At 45.1% G+C, this 26607-nt stretch overlaps 1 protein-coding gene across 6 annotated transcripts in view; it reads right to left on the bottom strand.

Annotated features, from left to right (window-relative positions):
• The window catches only part of GRIA1 (glutamate ionotropic receptor AMPA type subunit 1), a 277525-nt gene that overhangs the window by 98103 nt on the left and 152815 nt on the right, over positions 1-26607 (bottom strand). For all 6 annotated transcript variants that reach the window (XM_024576849.3, XM_024576848.3, XM_053926920.1 and 3 more), the window contains 3 exons: positions 10802-10963; positions 8674-8841; positions 735-839 (listed from right to left, as the gene is read on the bottom strand). In XM_024576849.3, the coding sequence (XP_024432617.1) occupies positions 735-839; positions 8674-8841; positions 10802-10963 (435 nt within the window). The remainder of the gene's footprint in view (positions 1-734; positions 840-8673; positions 8842-10801; positions 10964-26607) is intronic.

Below are 26607 nucleotides of genomic sequence, written 5' to 3'. Positions count from 1 at the left end.
AAGTCACACGCCTAGTAAAGAGTAAAGCAGAGATTTAAACCCTGGCCTAGGCACAGGGGACATGTATGAAGGTGAGAAAGAACCTGGTGTGTTCAAGGACGTGAAAGTTGGTCATAATGACTAGAGTGGAGAGAGGAAGGAACTGAGTGTCAAGGGTCACGGTCAGAGATGTCAGCAGAGCCCAGACCACATAGGGTCTGATAAAATTCTGAATGCTTTTTTCAAGAATTGGGATGTTATTCTAAACATGTTAATATCCACATGTATTGTATGATACCTGTAGACACACCTGTATTTTTCATTGCTACTTCTGTATGGATAATGGAGTAAACGTGACCAAGTGTGCAGTGGGGCAGGACGGTTAACTTCATTGATAATCATCGTCGTCAAGTTCTTACCTCAGAATCCCTGAGGAACAGCAGTAGCATTTTACACACATCCATTACTTTATATTTACAAAGTACTTGACCATCCCTTGGGTCTTCACTAGCACCCAAGGCAAAGGTCCACATTTTTTATCTGCATTTTGCAGGTGAGGGAATCTCTTCTCAGATAAAGGAACTGACTTGCCCAGAGTTCCAGCTGGTTCCAGCTGAGTCTAGAATTCTCATGTTTTGAGTCTCTTCAAAAAGACCCAGACCAGGAAAGGTGGGCTCACAAAGCCCTCCACCCTGCCCTGAGCCTCTGCTCAGCTCTCTCTCCTCCCTGTGGGGTGGAAGCAAAGGGACTTTTACCTTTCGGATGCCGTCATGCTTCATTTCAATCACGTGGAGGGTGTAGTTCGTCCGGCGTCCTTTCTCATTAAACTGTACATTTCCTGTCAGGCCTTCAAACCGCACCTAGAAAACAAAGCCAAGTGGCGAACAATGAACTCACAAGTCACACTTCATGTTTGTTGGCTTTTCCCCCTGAAACTATACTCTAGAACCCCAGAGTGGTACAGATGATGAGGTCGTGGAGTAGTGTCAGTGCTAAACAACACTCTACTCTCTTGCCCATAGTCACTATTAGGGCACAGTTCTCTGAAAACCTTAGTTTGTAACCCATTGCTTTAGACTAACAATAAGACATCTCCGCACCATCCGCAGTCACCCTCCTCCCTGCCCCCGCCATGAGCACAACCCCACCTCACACGCACACCTTCAGGGGAAGAAACTGAAGGAACACCTGCTAAAGAAGGGGCTGCCCTGGTGTTCCTGGAAAGTCAGGAGGAGACCTAGGCCAGAAGCTAGACTTATGGTGCCTTGGGCTATGCTTGGATATGGCTTCTTAGCTCCTTTGTGAGGCCAGGGAGTAAAACACTTGGGAATCTAAAGACCTAGAACTGGAAGACGTGACATTTACCCCAGTTTTTCTTTGAACAGCTGAGTGACCTTGGGCAATTCACCTCTCTAAGCCTCCTATTTCTAAAATTCCTGCGCCATGTACTTTAAATGACACAGCAAATGAAAGTAGTATGAAAAGTTAAAAGCACCTGAGAAAACCCTTTATGTTAAGAAGAGAGGAGGCAAGGCTTTAAGCAGGTCTCAGTTGGTTAAAACAAAATTTGTATTGGAACCCCAAAGTATGCTGTACAGCATCTCTTCTCCGCAAGAGTCAGATTAAGCTTTCATGGCCTTATATCTTCCAGCTCAGGTTGAAAGTCCAGTGGTCAACATGGGGAAATCCAAGTCTTTTGGGGCCGAGCCTGCTGCTCTGGAGGTAACCAGTAAATCTCACCCAAGTCCACCCTCGAACTGAAGATGAGTTCTAGCTGCATATCATCGGCTCAGGTACAAGAAACCACATTCTCTAACAGTATATCCTTAGATCAGTCTGGCCTAAGGCCAGCGAGATGAGTCGCCAGCTATAACCAGTATGAACCTGGCCCTATAACTGAGCACTGTTTATTTCCCTTTTCTTCAGAGAGCTTAAAAGGAAGACTTGCAGGGTTTTATCTTTTTAAAAAAACATTATTTATTTATTTTTAGAGAGAGGGGAAGGGAAGGAGAAAGAGAGGGAGAGAAACATCAATGTGTCGTTGCTTCTCATGCGCTCCCAAATGGGACCTGGCCCGCAACACAGGCATGTGCCCTGACTGGGAATTGAACCGGTGACCCTTTGGTTCACAGGCTGGTGCTCAATCCACTGAGCCACACCAGCCAGGGCCAGGGTTTTATCTTTTTCTGACGGTGACCAACTCCTCTGGCTTCAGAAGGTATAAGAATAGTTGGTGTATGTGTGAGACAGAGAGAGAGGGAGAGAGACATACACACTGAGAGGCCTTCTGGTTTGAATTCTCAGTGGGGAGGCCATGACAGGCCCAGAGGGCTGGACAAATTACATAACAAGCTCTTCACTCTCTCAGGTGAAATCTGGAGAAATCCTCACTTTGGGAAAGTGTAGGCTAGCTTTGCTTTTCAGAGACAAAACAAAGCATAGATCCCGCTGCAAAGAATAAGAAAAAGGAAGCAATTCCAATCTGTCAGCAACTTCACCTTCTTCTTACCCTGGCCATCTTCTGCCCACCATTAGCTTTTCCATTCGTTCAGATTCAAGGTGGCTAAGTAGCAGCTTGAATGACTCATTTGAAAAACAGACCTGATAAATATGCAGGTAACTGCATCGTAGATTGGCTTTCCCAAACAGGGACGAGTGTCATTAATTATGAAGTGGGCATCTACTTCTTGGCCTCAGTCTCAAGACTCATACCAATTATCAATGGCATATTAGTATGGCGAATTGCTTGATTTCTCTAGGACTGTTTCCTCATGTGTTTGATGGGACCAATTAGAGTTAATTATATCTTAAGGTTACTTTAAGGATTAAATGAGATATTTTATGATCAATCCTTGGTCCATGGTGAGTATTCAACAAAGGCCAGCTGTTGTTATTATTGTTTCTAGTAATAATATTAATACTACCACCACTTTCCAGGTGTTCCATGTCTACAGAGTACTTCCACGCATGTTAATTTACCTTTATTCACAGGAAACCCCCGAGGTGTGCCATTTAGAGATTATAATCTTCACTTACACGGGAGAACCCAAAACTCCTGTAGGTAAAGTGATTTGCTCTGGATTTATGACTTGTAAGTATCAGAGGCAGACCGAAAAGCCAGAGCTTCTGAAATATTCTGCCATCTTCACTCAAGTTACCAAATGGCCTCTCAAACAAGGCTACTGTGCTAGGCTCTGAGTGGGTGATACAGAAATGTACCAAGCAGTGTGTTGTACGTGCCTACTGCTGCCACCTGCTATTCCAGCTGGACCTTTCCCAGGCTGTGCTCTGTTAATTCCTAATTACATGTCCATGAGCACAGCACTGAGCCTATCTGTTTTTGGGGTTACTCCTCAAAGAATGAAAATGCTTAGCGTATTGTCTGGGACAAAAATGTTCAATTCATGGTGCATAGTATTTAGATGGTGGCGGTAACTACTGTTGTGCCATGGAGAGTGGGTAAGAGGTGCGGGTGACAAGAAGACCTAACATTGAAGTCTTAGATCAGGTAAGGTGTTGTCTCAGAGCAGGGGACTTGATTAACAAAAATGAGAGTCACTTTTACATGACTTTCTCAGTTTCCAGAAATAAAAAATAAAAACCACGATCAGCAAAAGTTCTAGTGGCTTGAGGGCCCCTTGCATCATCACAGCGTTTTTACAAGTTCTCATTTGATGTTTACAGAAACCCAGTGAGTAGGAAGGGCAGAGGCTACTTTGCCCATTTTGTGGATAGGATTATTGAGATTCAGGGCCCTCGGGTTCAGGATTCACAGTGAGTCCTGAAAGGCCAGGGACAGCTTAAGGCTCTTACTGGCTAGTTAGGGAAGCCAAGCCAAGACTTGCACATTTTTTTGAGATAAATCAAAGCATGGGAAAGGAGACATTGCAGAATGACTCTCCCATGATGGCAGAACAAGGAAAGGTGAAGTGCAAAAAATGGCCCAGCGCAGAACCACTTATGTGTACAGTCAGGACTCATAGTCAGAGGATGAAGCTTCTGAGAGACATCCTCTTTAGGGGTATCTGGAAATTGCTGTCCTGTCCATCAAGGCTGAGCCTTTGGGCTCTCATGCCTCTCCCACCTGCCCCCCAAGAGTGACTGGGGTCAGAATGATGGAGACCTAAAGTTCCCCCTTGGAGTCTGCCTCCTGGAGCTACCGTCACCATCCTGGCACCTGCCAATTCCTGTGAAAGATAGAGAATTAACACTGGCTTTCCTGCAAATGGTATTGGGTGCAGCCACCCGTAGGATGCCGAAGCATAACTTCTTTCCTGCTTGCTCTTAGGGAAGAGCTGGCCCTTGTTACTACTACTTAAGGCATCAACACTGGTGACTCCTCCACTTCATCCCTTGGGAGGCAGTGGAGCTGCTCTGGACAGGGATTCTCTAGCCTTTTTGTGGCTGCCTTCAAGTGAATCTGTTCTCTTGACCTCTCCTAAATGCTCACTGGGTGTGAGGGATCAGGGCTAGGTCCCAGTGGACCGTGTTCTGGTTTTGCTAGCCAGGGCAAGTTTTAGTTGCCCTCTGAGCTTTCACTCTCCCACCTGAACAATGAGAAAAATAATCTTGGATCTAACTATCTCATGCAGGTGCTCTGAGGATTCAAGAAGCTCATTATCCACCTTCTCTTTTTTTGAGCCTGTGACAAGCCAGGGAGGGCAGCAGTACTAAGAGGATTATGTCCCTTTAGTAGATGAGGAAATCAATGCCAGAGAAGTTGAACATTTAGTCCAAGATCTCCCAGATTGTGCTTGATGGAGCCATGGTTAGAATCTGGCTCTTCTGTTCCTAGCTCCCTAATAGGCTTAGTGTGATGCCCACAGATCCGGCTTGCACCCTCACTCTGGTCTCCTGCTGGGACTTGTTTGCATGCCCCTCCCCCCAGGGCCCTCCAAAGCCTCATTCACTCTTTGTTCAAATACACCCTCCCTTTAGTCTCAGTTTGCTTCGGATAGTTCCAGTCTACATCTCTCATTTCAGAAGAATTGGTAATAGCTCCCCCTGTCACTCTTAGGTGTCCCAGTTTGGATGATAAATTATATGGTCACCCTTTTAAAAGCCTCAGTCTCCTTCCTATAGGAAGCCTTGCCAACGTCCGCATTCCTCAGTCATGGCATTTTGCTGTGACTGTCTACAGCACTGAGAGCCAGCTGCTATTGAGCTCATCATCCACACCCTGCCCCACCCCCAGACCTTGTCTAGCAAAGTGCTCACGTACCTTTACATTTATATTGTTCATCCTTGGCCAACAGATTGTGAACACAGAGACTAAGAGGGAAGAACACTATTTAGGGCCTGTGTTCTTCACTTCAGGTCCTGGAGTGTCTATGGTCCCCCCACCTCTTGGTCATGCAAATATATATATGTCTGTACATGTGTGCCTTTTTCTGGGAAAATGAGTCTAAAGCTCTTTTGTTACTTCCTTAAAGCATCTATGACCCTCAGAAGCTGAGCCTGATTTGGGGAGCTGAGTCTCCTTTGCCAGCCAGAGCTGACATATGGTCACCCTAATGCCTCCTCCTCCCTGGAGCACTGAGGGCTTTCAGGGTGTGAGCTCATTAATATTGTAAGTGGCTCCCCAGATGTCAGGGAGGGGGCAGACAGGTGGCTGATTATCTCCACTCTGCTGCAGGGTGAGGGGTAGGGGTGTGTGGATATTACCCAAGACCACGCGCTGTTTGTTGCTGGTAGGGCCACAGCTCATGTGCCTCCCCTGGGCTGGGCCTTCCAGGCTTCAGAGCAGAGCAGTTATGTGTTCAGATCAACGAGGGTTGGAGTTCTAGTGTCGCCACTAACTAGCTGTATCATTTTCAGAAGACTTTTTTAGTATTTCTGAAGCTTAGGTTTTCATTTATATAGCACAATTAATAAAACTAGCTCCCTCAGAGTGATATATTTAGGACTCAGTGAGATCATACATGTAAAGTATGTTCACAGCTTGAACATAGTAAGCCCTTAACACATCATAGTTGACATTACCATGGTTTTTGGAACTTGACCTTTTACAATTGCAGCCCTCCAGGTAGCTGTTGCTGGGCCTCCAGGCGCAAGTCACAGATATTTCAGCTCTAGCACAAGCTGAACCACAGGTTCTCTCCTATGGTATGACTGAAAACCCAGTGAGTGGTCAGGGTGGCAGAGACCTGGGCCCCCAGCCCTGGATGCTAAGGACTGAATGTCACTGGGTCTTACTGAGCCCATTGTGGGCACACAATTTCTCCCTAGTGGTGTGCCTATTTCAAGAGATGCATCTAGAAGGCCAGATGAATAGACAGTGGCCATGAATAAGTGGAAGGTCCCTGAAGTCAATGTGTACAAGCAGAGTCCCCTTGGCCACAGGACAGGCCTGGAGCGGCAGGAGAAGCCCCGGACAGGGGTCTGGTTCAGCCTTTGCTGTGAAGCTGCTGTGTGAATCACTGCCCACTCTGGGTTGGCTGCCTCAGCTACAAAGTGAAGGAAATGGGCATCATTAATCTCTAAGACGTTTCAGCAATACATTCTTGTGATAATGGGTACTTAACACAGATTTGGAAAAGGAATCAGTTCGAACATCTGCTCTTAGGGTCAGAAGGTTGGGTTTTGTTTTTTCTTTTCTGTGACTACTTCCTCCCCACCCCCAGGAGAGAAGGGTGTTTCTGGAGGGCAGGTCTCGCCTTCTCTTATCCCCAGTGCTTGGCCCAGGCCAGGGCATGTTCTTGGGGCAAAGTTGATTGGCTGCTGGAGAGGAAAAGCTGTCTGCGTCTAAGACAATATACTTTTGGCCAAGTGGCCATCATACTTTTGACTAAGGTAACTGCCCCCTCGCAAACCCCACTGGAGGTAGAAGCAGGAGAATGAGTGTACATTACAACCAGAAACATGTGGGTTGAACCGTAGGAAAAAACCAGATTCTTAGAGGCAGTGGAGACCCAGAGGTTGTCTCTCCCACCTCCTCACTGTCATGACTAAAGAAAGGGAGGTCTGTAGGAGATTTGAGTGATCTCAGGGTCACCCAGGGAGCCAAGGAGCCAGGGACCCAGCTGAACTTGGAACCCTGCTCTCCTGCATCCTGGTTCAGAGCCCTTCCTGCACCCACATTGCCTCTAGGCTTCATCACTGTCATGGTGGCGTTGGAATATCCTTCCAGGGATGTCATTGAGATGGGAGAGGCAAGGGAGTTTAAAGGGTTGGGAAGCTGAGGGCAAGTGCCTGGGACCTTCTGAAACCAGTTTCACATGGTAAATAGAATCTGTCTCGACTGTGGTGTCTGGAGAGGCATTTTAAGTAAGCCGGAAGGCAGGCACTATGCCTCTGGCAATCATTCGGAAGCTGCCTGGGCCCTGCTATTGCTTCAAAGTGATTAGGGGCCAGTCTGCAGAGGAGAGACAGGGGAAGGACGAAAGGAGCTGCTGGCGGACCCCTTAGCGTGATCCTCCTGTAGTCACAAGACTGCCACTGAGCTTCCTTCTACAGGCCAGAGGTACAATACATACTCCCCTCCACTGCTTAAAGGCACTTCATCCGAGATGAGGAACAGCTGGTGATGTTCCTTCCCGTCTCCTCTCTTTCTCCAGGTTGTGAAAATTGTGAGAGCTGTGCACATGTGGTTGGAAAACAAATGGGAATAGTTGTACGTCTTGCTCTGCACCTCTCCCTCATTCAGAAATGCCCCTCTCCTCTCCCAAGAGCCTAAATTCATCTGTTGAAATAGTCTTAAGAGTAGAGCTGGTCTTATCCAGACACACCCCTGGGTGAGGGGAGGGGTCCTGAGGGCATTCGCTCCAAAATATCTTGCTGTTGCTGGCTTGCCACTGTGCCTGGTACTCTGACATCCCCCTGCAGGGAGCACTGCCCTCTTTGTCCATTCCCTTTTGGAAATACAGCCTCTCTATTAGGAGGCATCATATGGTGCTATTTGTCTGTACTTTGAGAATCACAGCCTGGGCCAGAGGTGCTTCCAGAGACTTCTAGAGACTAAGAGAGGCTTCTAGGAGCTCTGAAAATGATAAAACTGAGGGCAAGTCCCCCAAATCTCCTAAACCAGGAGTATTAAATATATAGCCCACATGTATCATTTTCTCATCTTGCTTCTACAGAAGACTTACTACTATTGGGTATTAATACTCTTCCCTGTTGAATCTGGATTCAGCCTCAGAATCCTTTGCATAGCCAATTGATTGGAATGGGCATGACCATTCTCTATCTCTGCTTTTTAACTGTTCTTAAGTACAAACAAAACAAATGACTGCAATGCTGAGGAGCAAGAAAATAGAATCACAAGTATGAAGAAGTGTTTTCAGGGTTCCTTCGTGAAATGTGCACAGAGAGCAAGGATAATGAAGAAATCCTGAAAGCCAGGGCAAGGGGGGAACAATCTCCAGGAGACTGCTAAAATGGTTCAGTTTCATCCCTGTATATTTCAGGTCCCCTCCCAAATACAGAATTTGCGGCTTCTCTTTTTTAGCATATTCCTTAAGCAGAAAATACAGTTTTTATACCACCAGGAATGACTATTCCATACCATTGGGTTCTTGTTTGTTTTTAATTTCTACATGAGCTTCCATCTATGCCAGGGGCCACAAACACAGTGCAGTGGTGTTCCAGACTTCAGGCATGCTCTACTTTTTCTTTAAAATAGCTCCATTCCCCCTGAAACCGAAGCTGAAATACTCTACAAGGCTCCCATAGATGGGCAGCCATTGCTGGTCTCACCTGCTGCAGAGCTCTCTGGATGTCGATCCCCTGGCCCCAGGGCACAGCTGGGTTAGCCAGGCAGTCCCCAGCATTCCCCCGGCGGGATATATCAATTCTCTGCCTTCGCAGGCTCTGGAAAGCCTCAGCCATCACCTTCACTCCATCGTAGGTGAGCGCAGAGGTGTACTGGTGGGAGGAATGGAGACAGTTAGGTGACAGAGAGAGCTGACAGGGAGGCAGGAGGGAGCTGTATCTGGGAATGTGTTTCCTGGTGATGAGAATGCTGGCAGTGGGCCACATATAGGACTGGGGGAGAGGGCCAATAGAGAACCAGAAACCAGAAAGTGCCGGCCCCTTGGATGGGGGGCTGGTGTGAACTGCGAGCCAGTATTGCCTTCTTGAATTGTGTATTGCTGGTTGTGACTTTGGAATAGAAGCCAGAATTCTAGACTTTTGTGTGCAATCTTGCAATTTTATAATGTTAGCTCACTGGGGGGAAAAAGAATGCATAGATTAAATCCAGCACATCTGTATCATCTGATAGAGTCCATGGAAAAAATGGTTTTCTCTGGGTTACAGTCACCAACTAGAAAGTAAGAGGAACTGTGTGTTCCACCGTCACTGTGACAGCAAAAGAAAAAAGTAGTGCAGGAAGGGTACGTGCTTAATTACTTCCACATGCGGCTCACCCAATGGCAGGTTTGCAAACCTTCTGTCTGCAACCTTTCCTGCTGTGCTCATTCTTCACATTCTCAATTTTTTCCCCTCCTGCCTAAAAGGGGGATAAGATGTTGATGGAACAAAACTAGATAACAGTCCAGGACAATATTTCCTGGCTTTGGAACTCAGGTCTGTCATCTTCATTAATTAATCCCCAATGCCTCGCATGTTCTCTGGCCGTGTGAAGTTGCCAATAGAGGTCTAGACTGAATGTTTAAGTATTTTTCCAGTTTTTAACTTTGACTCTCTCACATTTGATAAGTACATATATATTATATTTAGTTATTTTATAATCTCCAATCTTTTGAAAATTGAGTGGGGTATTTACATACTGATTTATTAACTGCTGTGTGGTTTGTTCATTGCCTTAAAACACATTTGTGATTTTGTTTGCTTAAGCTCATATCGAAATACATCTTCATTGTGCATTGCTAAGTCATTCTGAGCACCAGTGGGACCTGGTAACAAAAGAAAGTCCCAGAGGATTCACTGTTGTGCGCAGATAAACCACTTTGGCTGCAGGATCCTACTCAGTGCAGTGTTCCACACAGCACGGCCAGCCATTGGGTTTGATACGGGGAAGAAAACTACCTTCTACCCTTATTCTAGACCATTATCCAGTAGCAAACAGAACAGATTTTGGCTGCAGGATTTAGAGCTGCATTGCTGGGAAGTGAGTGGCAGATGGTCTGCATGAACGTTGGAAGTTGTCTCTCTGAGGAGGTGAAGTGTTCGATATTGCTTAGTTAGATTTTCCTGATTTTTAGCTGGGCATGTGGCTGACCAGAATAAAGGCCAGTTCACTGCACGACTCAGGGAGGCTCAGTCTGCAGAGAAACAAACGCAAACAGCATCCCCTAGAGCTGTGCAAAATGATAGCCCTGCCCAGAACACAGACACCACTTTTTCAGCTTCTTCTATCACTAGCTGGGGCTAGGTTTCTAAGATGTGGCCGAGTAGCATGTGAGTGGAGGACTTCTGTGTATGACTTCTGAAAAGGGTTCTTACTGGAAACAGTTGTGCTCCTTATTTTCGTTTTCCCCTTCCTGCCAGGTAGAATGCTGAGGTAATGGTTGGAGCTTCAGCAGCCATTTAGGGCTATAAGGTAGCTCCCATATGCTGAGAATAGCAGAATAAGAAAATAGAAGACACCTGAGTGTTTGATTGTGGAACCATTACCCAAGGCCTGGATTGCTGACTTCTTCTGAATTTTGTTTATACGAGAGAAAAACAAAATGTCTATCTTGTTAAAACTATTGTCATTCTGGATTGTCTGATCTTTGTACCCTCAGTCTTTGTGGATATATTTTCCTTAGCTTATTCCTCTTAGAAAGCCTGTCTTTCTCTGACGGCTAACACTGTGTAGAATCAGAGGCAGGCAATGGGACCAGTCTTGTCTTTTGCTGTCTGTTGCCCATCCCCTCACCTTAGGTCTCTTCCAGTCCACCCGCGTGTGGTCTCGAGCGTCGCTGTTCTTCCATTGCTGCATGATTTTGGCTGGGATGGTGTCTGTGTAGTTCACCAACTGGAAACCTGTCACATTTGCTCCACTTTCCTTGAATTTGTTTAAGTCAATGTCCATGAAGCCCTGTGCAGTGAGGAGGAGGAAGAAGTCAGAACACATTGTGTGGATAAATCCATTTAGCCATGTTACAGAATCATAGGATTTTCCATCCTGTTCCACAAGGTAGAACTGACTTAATAGAGAGAGTTGTGCCTCCGTCCTTCTTAACTCGGTTATCGCTTAGTTCGTGCATAAAGTTAGCACAGTGGTTAAGAGTGCTTGCCCAGGAGCCAGCTGTACTGGGGTCAAAGTGCTGCCTTGCTGCCCACAGCCATTAGTGATACTATGTTGGGCTGTTACCTGATGATTTCCTGTCTGAACAATGGCGGTTAAGGGGCTGGGGGGAAAGCAATGCAGTGACGCATGTCCAGTGCATGGTGCAGACTGAATGACCAATGAATAGTGGCTGGGATTATTATGATGCCTCAGATGTGGAACAGAATGGGAAACATAAGGAGGGAGTTGTCTCCTCTCACATCCCCAACTCTCCTCCCCTCTGGGAGAAGAGGAATCTGAGGTCCATTGGGGGCAAGCTCCTGTGGGCTCCCCAGAGTCACCACAAGTCTGTGGGAGAGGCTGAATTCTGATCATCCCTCACCCTGTGCTCTTTCCCATACCACAGACTAGATCTCTACTCAGCGGGGCCTGATCAATTGTAACATCTGCAGGGGTCTTTATTGGGAATGAAACTTTCTTCCCCACTTGGTGAAATTCGGTTAAACTCAGGAAGCCTTCAACTTAAAAAGGAGACCTTGTATTTGTATAATATATTCCATAATGTGCAGTACTTTCATATCTATGGCCTCATTTCACTTTATGCTTTTACAAGGTAGACATTATATACCTATTCGCCAAATATAGAAACTGAAGTGGAGTAGGAGAATTGACTCGCACAAAGTCATTCAACGATTTAGCAGCAGAGTGGGGACCAGCACAAGGTCTTCTGAAATCGTCTGTTCTCTCACTCATCATTCAACAAATATTTTTTTAAATATATTTATTGATTATGCTATTACAGTTGTCCCATTTCCCCCCCCCCCACTCCACTCCATCCTGCCCACCTCCTCCCTCCCACATTCCCTCCCTATAGTTCATGTCCATGGGTCATACTTGTAAGTTCTTTGGCTTCTACATTTCCTACACTATTCTTACCCTCCCCCTGTCTATTTTCTACCTACCATTTATGCTACTTATTCTCTGTACCTTTGCCCCTCTCTCCCACTCCCACTCCCCTGTTGATAACACTCCATGTCATCTCCATTTCTGTGGTTCCGTTCCTGTTCTAGTGGTTGGCTTAGTTTGCTTTTGTTCTAGTTTTAGGTGTGGTTGTTAATAACTGTGAGTTTGCAGTCATTTTTACTGTTCCTATTTTTTATCTTCTTTTTCTTAGATAAATCTCTTTAACATTTCATATAATAAGGGCTTGGTGATGATGAACTCCTTTAACTTGACCTTATCTGAGAAGCACTTTATCTTCCCTTCCATTCTAAATGAAAGCTTTGCTGGCTACAGTAATCTTGGATGTAGGCCCTTGCCTTTCATGACTTGGAATACTTCTTGCCTGCCCCTTCTTGCCCATAAGGTCTCTTTTGAGAAGTCAGCTGACAGTCTTATGGGAACTCCTTTGTGGGTAACTGTGTCCATTTCTCTTGCTGCTTCTAAGGTTCTCTCCTTCTGTTTCATCTTGGCTAATGTAATGATGATGTGCCTTGGTGTGTTCCTCCTTGGGTCCAGCTTCTTTGGGACTCTCTGAGCTTCCTGGACTTCCTGGAAGCCTATTTCCTTTGCCAGACTGGGGAAGTTCTCCTTCATTATTTGTTCAAATAAGTTTTCAATTTTTTGTTCTTCCTCTTCTCCTTCTGGCACCCCTATAATTCGGATGTTGGAACATTTCAAGATGTCCTGGAGGTTCCTAATCCTCTCCTCATTTTTCCGAATTCTTGTTTCTTCATTCTTTTCTGGTTGGATGTTTCTTTCTTCCTTCTGGTCCACACCGTTTATTTGAGTTCCAGTTTCTTTCCCATCACTATTGGTTCCCTGTACATTTTCCTTTGTTTCTCTTAGCATAGGCTTCATTTTTTCATCTGGTTTTCGAACAAATTCAACCAATTCTGTGAGCGTCTTGATAACCAGTGTTTTGAACTGTGCATCCGATAGGTTGGCTATCTCTTTGTTGCTTAGTTGTATTTTTCTGGAGCTTTGAAGTGTTCTGTCATTTGGGACTTTTTTTTTTTTTTTGTCTTGGAGTGCCTGTTACTTAAAGGGGCGGAGCCTTAGGTGTTCCCCGGGGGTGGGGTAATGCTGGTCCCTGAGCTGTGACGCTGTACGTGGGGGAGGGGCCGAGAGGGATCAATGGCGCCCACTCCCCTCTCCACAGGATTGCAGTCTTTCACTCCACTACCCACAATCAAACAGGGCCCCTCTGGTGCTGGTTCCCGAGTGGGTGGGCTTGTGCACGCCCTAGGCCCCTGTGGGTCACTCCAACGACCTCTCCTGTGAGGCTGGGAGTCTCTCCTGCTGCCGCCCCAACCCCCACGGGCGTTTTCAATCAGAGGTTTGAGGCTTTACTTCCCTGAGCTGGAGCCCTGGGCCGCGAAGTCTGCTTTTCTCCCCGCCGTTTGTCCTGTTTATCTGTGTGCGAATGTGGGGCTGTGGGGTGCTACCCGCTGCTCTGCCTGCCCTGTTATCTGCCACTCTGAGTCCGGCCCTCGATTTATCTGCGCGAATGTGGGGCCGCAGAGTCTGCTAGTGGTCAGACTGCCTGCCCCATTGGTCCCACACTCCACCAGTCTTGGTCCCGCCACGGCAACACAGTCGTCTTCGCCCCTGCTGCCTGTCTCCGCCCCTCCTACCGGTCTGGATGAATGTTTATTTTTTATTTCCTTGGTATCTGACTTCCTTGCTGTTCGATTTTCTGTCAGTTCTGGTTGTGCGGGGAGGCTCAGTGTGTCTACCTACGCCGCCATCTTGGTCCTCTCCATTCAACAAACATTTTGAGACCTGTCAAATACTATTCTTATAATGAGTAAACAAGTTCCTTTTCTTGTGAAGCTTACATTCTGGTGGGAAAGACAGATGATAGACAAAGAAGTAGATACATAGCATAGTATAAACAGTGCCGTCTAGCAGAGTACACTGTGTAGCAGCAGTGAGTCCTGTGGCAAAAGGTAAAGCTGGGCAAGAGGATGGGGAGAGGGGGGCAATGTCATGCTTTGGCAGATATGAGCAGGATGAGCCTCCCTGGAGAGGTGGTGTTGGCACGGGGACACAAGTGAAGAGATACTTTGTGAGTAAGCTATGGGGACATCTGGGGAAGGACATTCTGAACAAAGGCTTGGAGGTAGGAGGATGCTTGGCATGTTCCAGTAAGGAGGTGGGCGTGGCTGTGACACCATGAGTGAGAGGAAGAGGGTGCGTGGGATGTGGTCAGAGTGGCAGCCGAGGCTGGCTCACATAGAGCTTCATAATACCTCGGGTTTCTTTTTAGGTATTTTTGGTGGCCCACTGCAGAAGTTTGAGCTCAGATCATAAAGTCAGTGCCCTTTGGGCTCCAACGCGTGGGAAAACTGCCAAATCCTAATGAGTAAATTGGGAGAAGGAGCAGGGGAAGCAGTTTGATGGATTGAGGGGAGGGGGAGCCCTGGACTGGCAGCCAGGAGCCCTGAGTGCCAGTCCCAGCTCTGCCTGTTCAAAGCTTTTAGTTTCTTCTTGACTTGATTTAATTTCATTGTTTAAAAGATCCAGCCATATACAACTTCATGACCCTGTGCCTTTAAAGTTCTGTGACTCTATGGGGAACCATTCCAAGCATGGGAAATGTGGCCCAGCCCCCACTTGGAAAAGCCAGTGGGGAGCAAGGTTGGCGGGCAGGACCCATGCCCACAGGTAGGTTTTCCCATGGGGAATCAGGCCTGCTTTGTACCTAGACCTCTATGAGGTTTGCTCTCTCGCTAAAACTCCCTCACCCTGAATTGAGGCAGCAAATGTTTACTGAGTATCTTTAACTTCCTAAAATCTGAGCTAGACCTCCCAAGTATGGAGCGTAACCGGTTCGACCACTTCTCCCTTTACATTGCAAATAACCTTCTTTGATGTATTTAGCAACATCCTTTCCTTTGTTGTCTGTAAAAGATAACCACCCAAAACAAACCTATGCATAATAAGTGAGGACCATCCTTGATGTAAGGTGCCTAGAAAAACAATAAAAGCTTGTCCAGGCAGGGGTCGGCTTTCTCTAGCCCTCTAGCCCTCTAGCCCTCTCGCCCTCTCTCACTTAGAGAGTGGCCATGCCGTCCCTTTTTCTCCACAGGATTTCTGCAGTCCGTGTGTATTTGTCTATTGCAGCCACAACACAGGATCCTGTGGGCTGGGATCCGCATCATGACTCTTTCTTATTTTACAAACAAAGCAAGCTCAGTCCCACTCAGAGCCCTCAATCTAGTGACTCCTGGAAGTATCTTTCCTGGACAGTCCCTTTGCATCTTTTGGATCTCAGCTACAGTGCAATCTCTTCAGAGAGGTCTCTCCTGGCCCCTCATGCAGGGATTCAGTTCTCGCTCTGTGGTAGATGCTGCCGGTGCCCTACTCATTTCCACTCTCTGTCACACACTGGTATTCCACTTTATGGACTAACTGCACATATCTGTTACTTTACCCATGTGTAAGATGAGCTAGATGTGTCTTGGAATTAGTATCCCCAGGGCAGCTCTCCGCCAGTGATAGATGGAGAAGTTGTGGATAAATACTCCAGAGTCCTCTCCCCTGGGTGGAATAACCCTAAGGTGTGTTCTACATCACGTCTAAAGGTCCCCTGGTGAATTGAGCTCCTGGACCTGACAGGGGTAAGTGCCTTGATTATGAGCCTTGAATCCTCATCTCTTCCTTACTTCACTTCCCTAATTCCCTGCTGTCGTTTCTAGGATTGGCACTGAAAGAAACTCCTTGTACCTGAATCCTTGTCTAAGACTTGCTTTTGGGAGAATGCAGTCAAGTCACAGCCGACACTCAGTCCATTTGGTTTGTTCCTGTTAGCTTCTCCAGAGCATTTATTTCCATTTGAGGCTATCTCCTCCACTCAGGAGTTCCCTTATCTTTTGTCCTCCCCCTGGAACGCCAGCTCCATGAGGGCAGGGACCTTTTCTGCTTGGTTCACTAATGCGTCCCAGAACCTAGCACCTAGAACAGAGCCTGGCACAGAGAAGGTGCTTAATGTATACTTGACGAGTGAATGAATGCAAGCTAGTGACTTTCCTCAAGCAAGAATAATGCTGACTAGCCTCCTCAAATACGATCAGCAGGCAGCAAATGCCATTGGATAGTTTTCATTGGTTGGAAAGAGAAGCTTGGGTTGGAAACACCTTTTGAGATAAACTTTTCCCACAGCCTCAGTTCACAGACTTTGACGGAGGTCTCCTGATTTGCACCATGATTCTAGCAAGCTGTCCCAACAGGTGGAATCAGAATTAGTTTCTTGTACCTAATATGCATTCAAAGGCATTATACTACCTAAGAGCACAGCTCTCCTACCACTGGTTAAAAGCTAATGGACAGTTGAAAGATTTCTCATAATCTTTAGACTTGAAAAAGAACATTTTGTTCATAAAATAGCTATTGAGAGAATGAAATGGAAATTATCTCCTGCAGTCAGATTCTGTCACTTGAAAGTCTGTAACAAGCTCCTGGGCATTTCGTCGTGACTGCCCTGTCTTGAACATGGTGGAGGCTAAAGGAGATGGCAGAGTTTATTCAAACATAAATGCCGCCTGGCTCCATCACTGCAATGTCTGACTACAAGGTTACTGGAGCCCAACCTCAGTACGTCTCATCAAACTGATGGGGCCTTCTAACCAAACTCCTCTGCTCCCCTGAGAAGGAGTGGACAAAGAGTGATAGAACATGCTCACGTCTGTGATGTTAGGGGAAAGAAACAGAATTAGGGAACAACACGGGGTCAATGTACGCTCATCTGATAACTTACGTCCTCCCTCCTGTGGAAGATGTCGTGTTGGAATGGTAATCTTGAAACCCTACAAATCCTTAATCACAAAGAAATGAGCCTCTTATAGTTAGTGAACTTGATTTCTCTGTAATGCAAGAAAATGTACTCTTTCCATACAGAAAGCGTTCTTGACTGTGAAGGGCAAATAAAGGCGTTAACTCTTTGTCCACCAGTGAACTGGAGAGGTCAACTCACTCTATTCCCCGGAGCACATTCATTAAAAAAGATTTAATTAAATCAGTTTCTAATTTTTATTGTCATTTCTATTTAACACAAAACCCGGGGAGGTAATATTTAGTAATTAGTATATTTTTTATTTACTTCATCTGTGCTATTAATTATATAATATTGTATAAGGATGTAACATTGTTAATTATATTCTATTAAAGATTCAATCTGGAAAGTTTGATTGTCACTACTCTCTATGAGCCATTTTGCCTATTTTTATAACATGCCCCCAAATACTGAGTCCTTTGCTCTGTACACTGTGACTATAGAATAAAAATAAAACTAGCCCACAAGGTGCTCCTTTTCAAGTTAGGCAATATGAGAACTCAGGTCTCCCAGACCCAGACCCTTCCACTGTTCCTCCAGTACCGCGCCAGAGGCACTGTTCACAGAGGGGCTCTTCCTCATCTCAGATGGGGCTTTGTGATGAGCTCTGTGCGCACTATGCTCCTGTCTGCTTTTTTAGGGTCTTTGTGGCATTTCCCATAGTCCTATGTGTGACTGATGAATAGGTGACATGAGAAGAATGCTCTGCCCTCCATTTTAATGCATGTGCAAATAAACTGGCCGGTGTACTGCAGGCTCTTGGGACAGAGGTCCTTCACGTGAGGGACACATCAGAATACTTTAGGGAGCTTTTCCACAATAGCCATCCCTCAGGATTGTCATGCAGTAGGCTGGAGAGGAGACTGGAGATCTGTATTTGTACAGCCCTCTAATGCTAGCGAGTCAAAAGCCAAGGTTCAATATGTTAAATTATTGACAGTCATTAGAAGAATTTCAAATAGTAGCATAACTAACAAACATTGAGGACAGAATACAGGGAGTAGTATGAAATGATTCATCATCTTTCTAATGGGGAGTCATTGATGTAACTAAAGTTGATAAAGCAAGAAAAAGAGACATGGACATATTATGTAGACATGTGGGGGAAAGGACCACAATCACAAAATGCAGAGAAGTTTTAAAATAGTTATTTCTAACAAGTGTGAGATTAGAGAGGTCAAGCATTTGCTTTTTATTTTATGCCTCCTGTTGTATATCCCGCATTTTGCCGTGTATCACGCACAGAAATGTGGGTGTGCATTATACACGGGGTTATTATGTCCATGGTATATAATCATCATGCCATGTATAATGTGCATCCTTATTTTCCCCTCAAAAATTGGGGTAAAAAGTACACACTATACATGGCAAAATATAGTGTTAAGTGAGTATATTTTCTTTTTAGTACTATTTAAAAATAAAAATAGGTTCTTAGATAATTTTGATGCGCCTCGCTGGTTGGAATCATCTGTAGTCCCTGGAAAGTGGGAGAGGGTGGCAGTGGCAGAAGAAGAAAGAGCAGTCTCACATTCACTGAGTCTTTATTGTGGTCTGGTAAGCAAGCCTGGCTCAGTTTGTTACCTGGTGGCCTGGAATTAACACCGTTGCTGTTAAATGCTCTACTGAAACACAGCTCCAGAAGAATTGTTCATAAGAATAACAAAAACAGCAATAATGGCAAAAATGCCACTTCCTGTGCATTATATAACTTTACCTAAACAACCTTTTGAGAGTTACGAAGTTACTCTCATTTAAAAATGAAAAAAAACAGTGGACAGTCACCTCTAGATTTATTTGAAACATTTTTCAACCTCTTATCCTGAGCCAAGCATTCTGTTACATGCTTTATATACATAACCCTATTTAGTGTCCCAAACAACCCTGAGAGATGAATGTGCACAGGCGGCCTAAATGGGTGAGTATTTGTCCCAATTTTATGTCGAGGAGTTATAGTTCAGAGATTTGTGGGAAGTCCTCTGGGATCACACAGCAAGCAAGGGTTCAAACAGGGGTCCACCCCTAAAACATGTCCTCTTTGTCAGTGTTCTGCATTGCCTCACCAGTGCAGGGACACATGAGCTTAGTTTTAGGATGGCGTTTCCAGGTTGCCCCAGACGAAGAACCTCAGGCAGTGTGGCGGATGCAGTTAATAGCCCCAAATAAATGTCTCACTGTGCTAAAGGGAGGCCTTCCAGTACAGCTTTCTGTCTTAAAGGGACATTTCTGGGAGGGTGTACTAGGTTTCTCTTGTTGACACCAACTTCGTTAAGTTGGTTAGATATTTCCCAAGTGTCTGATGTATCTGAAGTCTATTAGTGTCCACTTACCGCTGTTGGTACCAGGGGTCATCAGATTTTTCCTGTAAAGTCCTAGATTGTGAATGTTTTAAGCTTTGTGGGCCCTATGATTTCTGTTGTAACTATTTAACTCTGCCATTATAGCATGAAAGCAGCCATAGCCAGTAGTAAATGAATGAGCATGGCTGTGTCATCTTTATATAATTTTCACATTTCAATAAATATCATCCTTTTCATTTTTTCCCCAATAATTTTAACATGTAAAAACCATTCTTAACTCATGAGCCAGACAAAATCAGGTGGCTGTTGGCTTTGACCCATGGGGCATAGTTTACTGATGCTGGAAGCAAAGATGTTGGAGGTCAAATCAAACTTCTCATTGTACAGAGGAAGACAAACAATCCAATTAAAAAATGAGCAAAGGACCTGAATAGACACTTCTCCAAGGATGATATACAGATGGTCCATAGACATATGAAAAGATCTCAACATCACTAGCTATCAGAGATGCGAATTTAAACTACAATGAGATACCACCTCACACCTTTCAGAATGGCCATCATTAATAAATCAACAAACAACAAGTGCTGGCAAGGTTGTGGAGAAAAGGGAACCCTCATGCACTGTTGGTGGGAATGCAGACTGGTGCAGCCACTGTAGAAAACAATATAGAATTTCCCCCCCAAAACTGAAAATGGAACTGCCTTTTGACCTGCCAATTCAGCTGCTGGAATTATACCCTAAGAATCCTGAATCACCAATCCAAAAGAACCTATGCACCCCAGTGTTCATAGCAGCACAATTTATAATAGCCAAGTGCTGGAAATAGTCTAAGTGCCCATCAGTAAATGAGTGGATCAAAAAACTGTGGTACATTTACATAATGGAATACTATTCAGCAGAAGGAAAGAAGGAGCTCCTACCTTTTGTGACAGCATGGATGGAACTGGAGAATATTATGCTAGGTGAAATAAACCAGTTGGTGAAAGACAAATACCATATGATCTCACCTATAAGAGGAACCTAATGAACAAAATAAACTAATGAACAAAATAGAACCAGAGGCATGGAAACATGGAACAGAATGACAGCTGCCAGAGGAAGGGGTGGAGTGAGGTAGGGGAGGAAAGGAAGGGAAAGGTCCGTGGACATGGACCGCAGTATGGGAATTGACTGTGTCAGCGGGGGGTGGGGGATGGGTGGGGGAGGGTAAAGGGGAAAAATTGGGACAACTGTAATAGAATAACAATAAAAAAAGGTTGAAAAAAACTTCTCCTTGAATAGATAGGAAAACTGAGGCCCAGAGAGGAGACTTGTGGCCTAAAGTTGTATGACTGGTTAAAAGATTAGCTGGGATTGGAACCTGTGTCCTCCCATATACTTAACTGCGGGAGGCAATTCAATGCTGACCAGCCATTTGAATAAAATGACTCAGGGCAGAAGTGTTCAATTATGTAAACTAGTTAATACAGTTATTTCATCTGTCATTTGTCAATTATAATTTTCAAAGGATTAGAATGAAAAGCATTTCAAGTAATTATGATATCCTAAAGAGATATTTAATGCTATAACTACATTAGACATGCTTTCATCTTGCTGTAAAGATTTGGAAAATGTTTTAAGGATGATGACCATGCTCTGGGCTATCATTATGACTATTAATTATCATGTGCTCCTGGAAACAAAAGAACTGATTATGTGTGCTTACTGGTTATTTAACGTCTCTGAGGCTCAGTTCTCTGCAGAAACGAGAGAGCCTACAGGATAGAATTAGTGTAAGATTTAAAAGAATACATTTAAGCACCAAAGAACTGCATCTGCCATGTAGTAAGTGTTTAGTGAATGTTAGCAATTATTATTATCATATTCACCATCATCATTTTCATTGGGTCAAATGAGGTCAGGTGTTAGAACTGCTTCAAAACCAGGTACTGGGTCAGGCAAGGCGCCCTAGAGAACGGTAGGCAGGCATATAGGAAGGCTTTTGAAGGATGAAAAGCTTTATCTTCAAAGCCAGATTTCCTTTTCCTCTGCAGTTTTTTCAAAGGGTCACGGGCAAGCTGTTTAGCTCCCATCATCCTGCCTGTTTGGACACTACACCCGTCAGAAAGAAGAGGGAGCACCCAGCATTTTTAAGGGAAGGGAGCCAAGAAAGTGGTTTGTGACACAAGCCCTGACACACTGGAAAGAGCACTCCTCCATCTCATCCCCTGGAGACCTGGAAGAGAGAAGATTAGAACCAATCAAAGAACTTGCCCTTTGTACCCTGAGTGGCACAAGTGGTACATGCTGAGTTTCCCCAGATTGTCAGATCAGTTCTCAGATGACAGCTCCATGGGGAGGATAGTTGTAGGGCAGTACAGTTTGAAAGGTCTTGTTATGTTAGAAACTCTTGAGGAAGATGGGGATGAGCAACTGAAGGAATAGTGGAAGACTAAGAGGCCAAGCAAAGGATGTGTTCGAATCCCAGAAGGACTGCCATGCGGAAGAGGTGGAAGATTTGTTCTCTGAGCTTCTGGCAGGCAGGTCAGAACCAATGAAGGGGAAGGGGTCATGGGATGCAAATTTTGGCTCAAATAATAATAAAACCAACAACCATAGTGCTTAACATGTATCAAGCCTCTACCACGTAGTGGGCACTGTGCTAAGTACTTTATTTGTGTTATTTCATTTAGTCCTCATAACAATCTTGTGAAGTGGGCCCTGTTATCATTCCCATTTTGAAAATTAGAAAACTGAGGCTCAGATGAATGGAGAGGCTCCTGCCCAATATAACGTAGCTAGTGGGGGCTCAGAGATCCCAGTCTCAGCCAGTAACAAGACCCTGTGCTTGTTTTCTAACACTGTATGTTCTGCTTTGTGACCAGTGGTGCAGTCAGCCCGACTCATTTAGCTTCTGTCCTGCAGTGAAGCACTTGGCATGGCCTGCAGCTTTAGACTAAGAAGGAATTAGCAGGTTTCCGGGAGACTGGGAATTTTGTCCTCAGCTTCTTTAACATATGCTGTTTATTTCCATCTCTTGGAGGTCTCTAGCTTTCTCCCTCAGACTGTACCAGTCCTTCTTTTCTGCCTTGGGAGACAGGGTTCTCGTAGAGGGCAGGGACCTTGGTCCCCACAGTGTCCCCAACACAGTGCCTGGAGCAGGCTGGTTGCTTCATTCATGCTGAAGACTGAAGGCATAGGCAACCAATGTCTTTGCTCACCCTTTTCATGATTTCCTTTTAAGCTTCCATCCTGTCGCATCTCAGTCTCTCTGCTTTTGTGTTGTGGACAAAAGCGGTCTTTTCACCGACTTTTTTTGTGTAGTATATTCTGAGCTAGGTCACAGATAAGATATGTCAGGAAAACAGTTGTAAGGGCAACCATGGAAGTCCAGTCCTGTCTTTGAAACCCAGGAGCTATTTGCCCTGAGGCAATGGTCTCACCCACTCCATTAGTGTGTTGGTCTGCAAAATGAGAGCCTAGGGCGGCTCAACGATCTTTCAAATTATATTCTGGTTGCAGGCATTTTAGAGGTTACCATGTTGGGTTGGGGGAAGGCAGAAGGACAGGGTCCTGGATCCCCACCGTCCCTCTTCCACCAAAGCAGCAGCTCTGCTTTTTATCTGTTTTACATGCTGGGGTTCTCCCCAAGATTCTCTTTGAAAATGGAGCTTTAAACTAAAATGTCTGGAAACTTGTGAGTCAGTTCATTTCTCTCTCAAGAGGTCTTTGAGCTTTGATCCACAATTCTGCAATCACTCAGGTATGTGCACACGCCTGTGGACATATGTGAATTCACGGCATGTTCCTGGGCTGAAGACTTAGTTGTGTCCTCACATAGCTATGTCTCTGCGTCAGAGTCATCACCTTTTCCTATTTTATGCACTTTAATCAATTGAACCTTTAATGTGTTCTCACTCTCTGTAATCCCTGGTAACACACAGGCTGGTCTGGTTCCTACTAAGTAAGACATTGTAGCTGTGCTCTTACATCAGCTAAAACTCCATCTATGTTAGAAAAAAGCATAAGTGTTAACTTACCCAAGTACATTTGAAGCCAGGGAAGCAGGTACCTGTACACTTGGATGTCTATAAACACAGAGACACCATCCCCCCACCTGTACATATACATGTGTACACATACAGGTCTCCAAACCAGTTTCTGTCAGTCCAGGGATTTAGGATAAGATGCTCGCACTCTGTGGCAAAAGGTCAGGGGTCCTCAGACTGGGCTGTCTGTTGATGTACAGGTGCAGAAGTGAACTACCTGGAGTGAATTATTTGGTCTTCTAGAGCTCCCTTTCATCTGAACTCTCACCTAAGTGGCTGCAGTCAGGGGTGACACCTGGCCAGGGCCACTTCTGTGCAAGAGCTGAAGGTCAATTCAAATTTCAGCCTAGTCTGGAGTAGGCCCTTATTGCTGAAGCTCCTGGAAGACTTGAGACCAACAAAAGCTTCCTTTTGCATAGTCAGAACCTTCCTATCCAGAGATGGTCAGACAAAGAGTGTGTAAGCCCCTTTTTCTTCGGTGAAATGGCATCTTAAGCCTTTATAGGGCCTGATACATAGTAGCACCCATTGGATGCTTGGTGAAAAAGCAATAAAAGTCCAAACATATGGCAAATTTGAAACCTGTGAATGAGGAAAGGAATAATCTTATTAATCATTAATTCTTTTAGTCATACACTCACAATCATGAGCAGTCAGCATTGCCAAGAACATACCAGACAAAGGGATGCAGCAGAGAAAAAGATAGGTATGGTTTTTACTTTTAAGTTACTTAAGGTTTAGTGAGAAAGGCCAGTATATTACCTAAGTAACTATAGAGCAAAATAAGTGAACCAAACCATGACCCTGTAGCTTAGAGATGGGCTCTCAGTAGAAGCAGTGAAGCCTGAGAGAAGAGGAGGCTTTGGTTGGATGACGAGCTTGTGGAAGAATCCTCTGAGCACAAACACGCGTGCTCTGAGGTTAAAAGTCAGAGTGACAGAGGGCGATGAGTAAGAGGAAATGCCTGTACACATCAGCCTGGATTCAAATCATGGCTCTTCCACTTCATAGCTGTGTGACAGCCAGCAGGCTGCTCAGCCTCAGTGTGCCTCAGTATCCGTCACTGTAACATATTATAGTATTTCTCTAATAGGGTTATTGTGCAAGATTAACTACATTAATATATGGCAAACTTAGAACAGTGCCTGACACATAGAAAGTACTCTCTTGAGTCCCATGTCTCAGGGGCCCTATGTTTCTCCTGGTATATTATCTGCATTTCTGTCTTTAAAACAGGGACAAGTAAAGCCTCCAACCCTTCTAGTTACACATTACCCTGACCATCTACCCACATTGGTGCTAGGGGTCTGTGCCTCCTGCTCCTAAGCTGGTGGTGGCTGGGGGTTCCATGCTTTGGTGGAGCAGCTGCACCTACTGTCTTGCATATCGCAAATGGTCCACTTACCCAGCATGGAAATGGTCAAATCAGCCACAGTGTGCACAGTTTGCAAGGGCACAGGATGCAATCACTGAGTGCTTGACATTAATGGAGCAGCCTCTGCCTTGTGATGAGGCAGCCAATGTGGTTCAGGGCGTTTGTTGTGAAACCATCAGTCTACAGAGGCAGAAAAACTAGAACCAGGAATTTCACATCTAGAAAGGTCCTTTTGATAATTTATTCCATGTGAAAACATGGTACCAAGTCTTGAGCAAATTGAGACGCTCGAAAAATATAATTTGTTTTGCAAATGATAATGAGTCAGTGGCAGAGTTAGGAGGAGACCCCAGGCTTCTGCTACACTCATTGTTTTAAAGCTTGACATAAATTAACTTTTTAAAATCTTTATCTTGTGAGGTATGTATTTATGTTCCCACCTATCCATGAGGAAAATGAGGTACAGAGAGGTAAAGTGACTGGTCCAGCCAGGGTCACACAGTTCATAAGTCAGAATTCAAACTGCCTTCTCCAGGCAGTTTCAGAAGGAAAAACATTTATTTCTCAGCTTTGCTCAAGTATAATACCAGGACTAAGAGTTGCAAAAGTTTCCCCAGTTTGGGCAGTGTTGGCCAATGGAAAATGAGCCTCGTGTTTAGAATTTGAGAACGTTAGCCACATAACTTTGGAAAAGTTCCTACAACTTGAACTCACACCTAAAATGGGAATATAATCTCCCCTTTCTTGGAGGAACACAGAAACTCTCAGGGGTGTCCAGAGTGGATTACTCTAGAACAGGGGGTATGAATGCAAAGAGCAACCTAGACTTGACCTTGCCTGATAGTATGCTTAGAACACCTAGATAGTGAGTGTTTAACTTCTGAGTGATGTCAAGCAGGTTACTTCCCTTCTCTGGGCCTTGAGTGTCCTTACTGTCAATTAAGGAGCTAGGTAAGGTGGTAAAGTGGTAAGGTCAACTCCTAGGAACCCTTGGATTCTTAAAACCAGCACATGGCACACTCTTCCCAGGACGACTGGCCATGTGGATGCTCCATCACGATCCTTCCCAGAGCCCCTGCCACCTACAGAGGCCTGAGAAGCCTCTAGGCACCATGCTCTGGCAGTTCAGGAGGCCTTTTGTGGGGCTTGCATTAATGTTCCAGGTGGTGTGGTTTTTCTCTGGGATTCATTTAAAAACTTTGCTTACATGTTCCAATCTAGCTGGAAGACAAGGCCATGTTGCTTCTAGACAAAAGTCAAGGTGTGTGCTTCTTCATGCTTCTTGTGTGACCCCAGAGCAGTGCTTGGTCCACATAGGGTGTTTATGGGGTTGGTTATTAGAACCACATGCTGTGAGAAGGCCTGCGGGAACAAGGAGGTGTCCAGACTGAAGAAGCAAACAGCAAGAACAAGCAGGGTAGGCATTTCCAAATACATGAAGGCTGCTTTGTGGAAGGGAAGTAGACATATTCTGCAATGTTCCTGAGAGGGCATATGGAGCCAAGAGTGATGAGAGGGCGATGCAGGCCAGGCCCTGCTGGAGGAAGAGGTCTAGGTTTGAAAAGAGAAACCTAGACTTGGCCGTGCCTGATGGTATGCTTAGAACACTAATGTATGCTTAGGCATTCTCTGTCTCAGGGAATGAGCTCCCCATCTCTGGGCATTGTACAAGCTAGAACCAGATAGATGAGAAGGCGATTAGAAGACTTCTAGACCCATCTCTACCTACTCATTTACATATTTGTAACTGTATTCATATTCCCACTATCTCTATTTTGTTTAAGAACAGAAGCAAAGATTTTGCCTTTAGTGCATGTGGTATAGGGGTACAAACATTGTTTATTTCCTGAGAAGTTATTTTACTCATTTGTTCCTTCATTCAGTGGCTTTTTAAAGAACACCTGTTACATGCA

Source organism: Desmodus rotundus, chromosome 6 (assembly GCF_022682495.2).
Source record: "Desmodus rotundus isolate HL8 chromosome 6, HLdesRot8A.1, whole genome shotgun sequence".
NCBI lineage: Eukaryota > Metazoa > Chordata > Mammalia > Chiroptera > Phyllostomidae > Desmodus > Desmodus rotundus.
Note: the sequence above shows the minus strand (reverse complement) of the source record. Positions and strands in the feature narration are given on the sequence as shown.